Here is a 2,500-nt window from a genome sequence, read left to right on the forward strand (position 1 = left end):
CCCGCCACCTCCTTGACACTGGCAGGTGGAAGGGAACAAGCGTAATAAACAAACCATGAACAGTAGTGGGATACGCGGCCACTACGATCCTATAAAACCGACTTCTGGCCAGGTAAAATTGATTAAGTTTTTCCAGCTGGTGCACACGTTCTCTCGTCCTTCGCTTGGTCTGATTGTACACTCGGAGAAAAAAGTTCTTATTGCCTGTGTAACATTTTTTATTTTATTTTAATTTCAGCCTACTTAATGCGAGTTTCGTTTTCTGATAAAGTGATGTACACACACACACGCAGACACACACACATGCACGCGCCGACACCCAGAGGTACAGACTCACAGACACGCACATATACGAACACACACACACACACACACATACACACACACACGCGCGCGCGGAGAGGGGAAAAAATAAAGTCTTTCACGTTTGTTTAATCATTTCACTGAGGCCGATATCGAACGTGCGTTAAGGCTCCCAGACGTCGCCTTCGCCAGACTGCCGGCGACGAAGAAGGAGGGAGGGTCGTCGAGACAGAGTCGTTACACTTAAATCTTCTCTTAGGAAACAATTATGCTCAGTGGTTTGAACCCTGGATGTCTGAGCCTTGCAACGTTCCTTGAAAACTGATGTCGGGCTGTGAAGTCAAGAGACGTATGATATTTTGGGTAGAAATTTACATATATATATATATGGATGCTTACTCTTCTCCCACACTTCCTCTTATTTTTCGTTATGTGTGTCCCCTTTTTTCTGTAACAATCTGGCTCTACATTCATATGTGTATCAAAACTATTACAGTAAATATCAAAGACACGTAATCATAATAATGCACACAGAATATTTTAATTGAATTGCAAACATCCGAGAAAAGTCCATGATCATACGAACATGTTCTTACATGCAATTACGGGCATACAACACACACTAGCCTTCACAATTGGCACTGTGAATTTTACGTGTGCAATTTTTTTTTTTTAAGGAAATTCACACACTAATCATAGTTTCAGCTATTCGACGACTTACTAGTCTTACTATTCTATATCAGACTAGATGGAGATGTGAATAATTTATTATTTATACCAGAAGTGGCAACATCCACTGCGCCGCCAAAGTTGCCAGCGTAAAATGGCTACTTTTCCCCTCTGACATACAATCTATTTTAGGTTGGATTCACCAACTTACACCACAATAGCGCATCTGAGCTCCCACAACGGTGTTTAGATTAGCTGATCCAGATTTATGACGCCTCTACGAAAAGAGAGAAATAATAACACAGCTAAAGGGAAGACACAACAGAGTCCTTCTCTGCCTCCCCTGTCGATACAAGCATGGGAACTTTAAGCTTTATAACTCATAAAGTTTCTCCAAGGAGTGATCTCTGAGCAGAGGCTGTGAGAGAAAGGAAGGAGGCATGTGGGACAGAGAAAGAGAGATAGATAAACAGACACACACACACACACGCACGCACACACACACACACACACACACACACACACACACACACACACACACACACACACACACACACACACACACACAAACACACAAACACACACACACACACACGCGCACACAAACACACACAAACACCACACACACACACACACACACATACACACACACACACACACACACACACACAGACATATATATATATATATATATATATATAGAAAGAGAGAGAGAGAGAGAGAGAGAGAGAGAGAGAGAGAGAGAGATTAAAGGTAGAGGAATGTGGGCCAAAAGTCAGACGGACAGAGAGACGAGCGATGGGCGGGTGGGTGGCTGCGGGGGAGGGGGCTGATTTGCAACAATTATGCACCACCTCCCCCTCTGCGTTTCCCGGAAGTGACCGAAATTTAATGGGAATAATAATTAGTTGAGGCTGACTCTGGGAGGGGGGAAGGGAGGCCATAGATAAGGGAGATAAGCCACATGATCGAAATTAAATATAGGGGAAGGGATCGAGGGACCGAGGGCAAAGGGGCGGGGCAGAATGGCCAGCGGAGGAGGGGAAGGAACGGGAAATGTCGGGGGAAAAAACATTAATTTTCCCCAGCTTCTCCCCTTCCCTGTCCCCCATTAATTCTCATGAAGCCAAAAGGAGAGCGTGATGGAGAGAAAGGATAGATGACAGATAGGAAAGGATAAGCCAGCAAAAAGGCTGACAAGAAGAGGATAAAAGCTTAAGAAGAAGGGAAATATGATGGAGAGGAGAGAGATAGCAGGCGACTGGCGGAGGCACGTTTTTCGGCCACAGGAAAAAGGGTTTGATACGATGGGAGCATACGAAAATAACCGATAAAAAGAGGGGGGGGGGGTGGAAACAGCCGATAAGAGAAAGACTATAAAAAACAGCAAATGAAAGAAAATGCATGAATAAAAAACAATAAAAGGAAGAGTATGAGAAGTAACTGATGACAGAGAGAGTAAGAAAATCATCCGATTAGAGGAAAGTAGTTTAAAATAGTCGACGAAAGGAAGAGATAGAGGAGAATC

The 2,500-nt window shown here is 43.8% G+C and overlaps 1 protein-coding gene across 1 annotated transcript in view; it reads right to left on the reverse strand.

The window, feature by feature from the left end:
* Positions 1-2,500, reverse strand: part of LOC125034120 (G patch domain-containing protein 8-like) — a 53,741-nt gene that overhangs the window by 45,469 nt on the left and 5,772 nt on the right. The window contains exons 2-3 of the mRNA XM_047625805.1: positions 545-635; positions 55-169 (exon numbers count right to left, since the gene is read on the reverse strand). Of these exons, the coding sequence (XP_047481761.1) occupies positions 55-169; positions 545-635 (206 nt within the window). The remainder of the gene's footprint in view (positions 1-54; positions 170-544; positions 636-2,500) is intronic.

This window comes from Penaeus chinensis, chromosome 1, assembly GCF_019202785.1.
Source record: "Penaeus chinensis breed Huanghai No. 1 chromosome 1, ASM1920278v2, whole genome shotgun sequence".
NCBI classification, from domain to species: domain Eukaryota; kingdom Metazoa; phylum Arthropoda; class Malacostraca; order Decapoda; family Penaeidae; genus Penaeus; species Penaeus chinensis.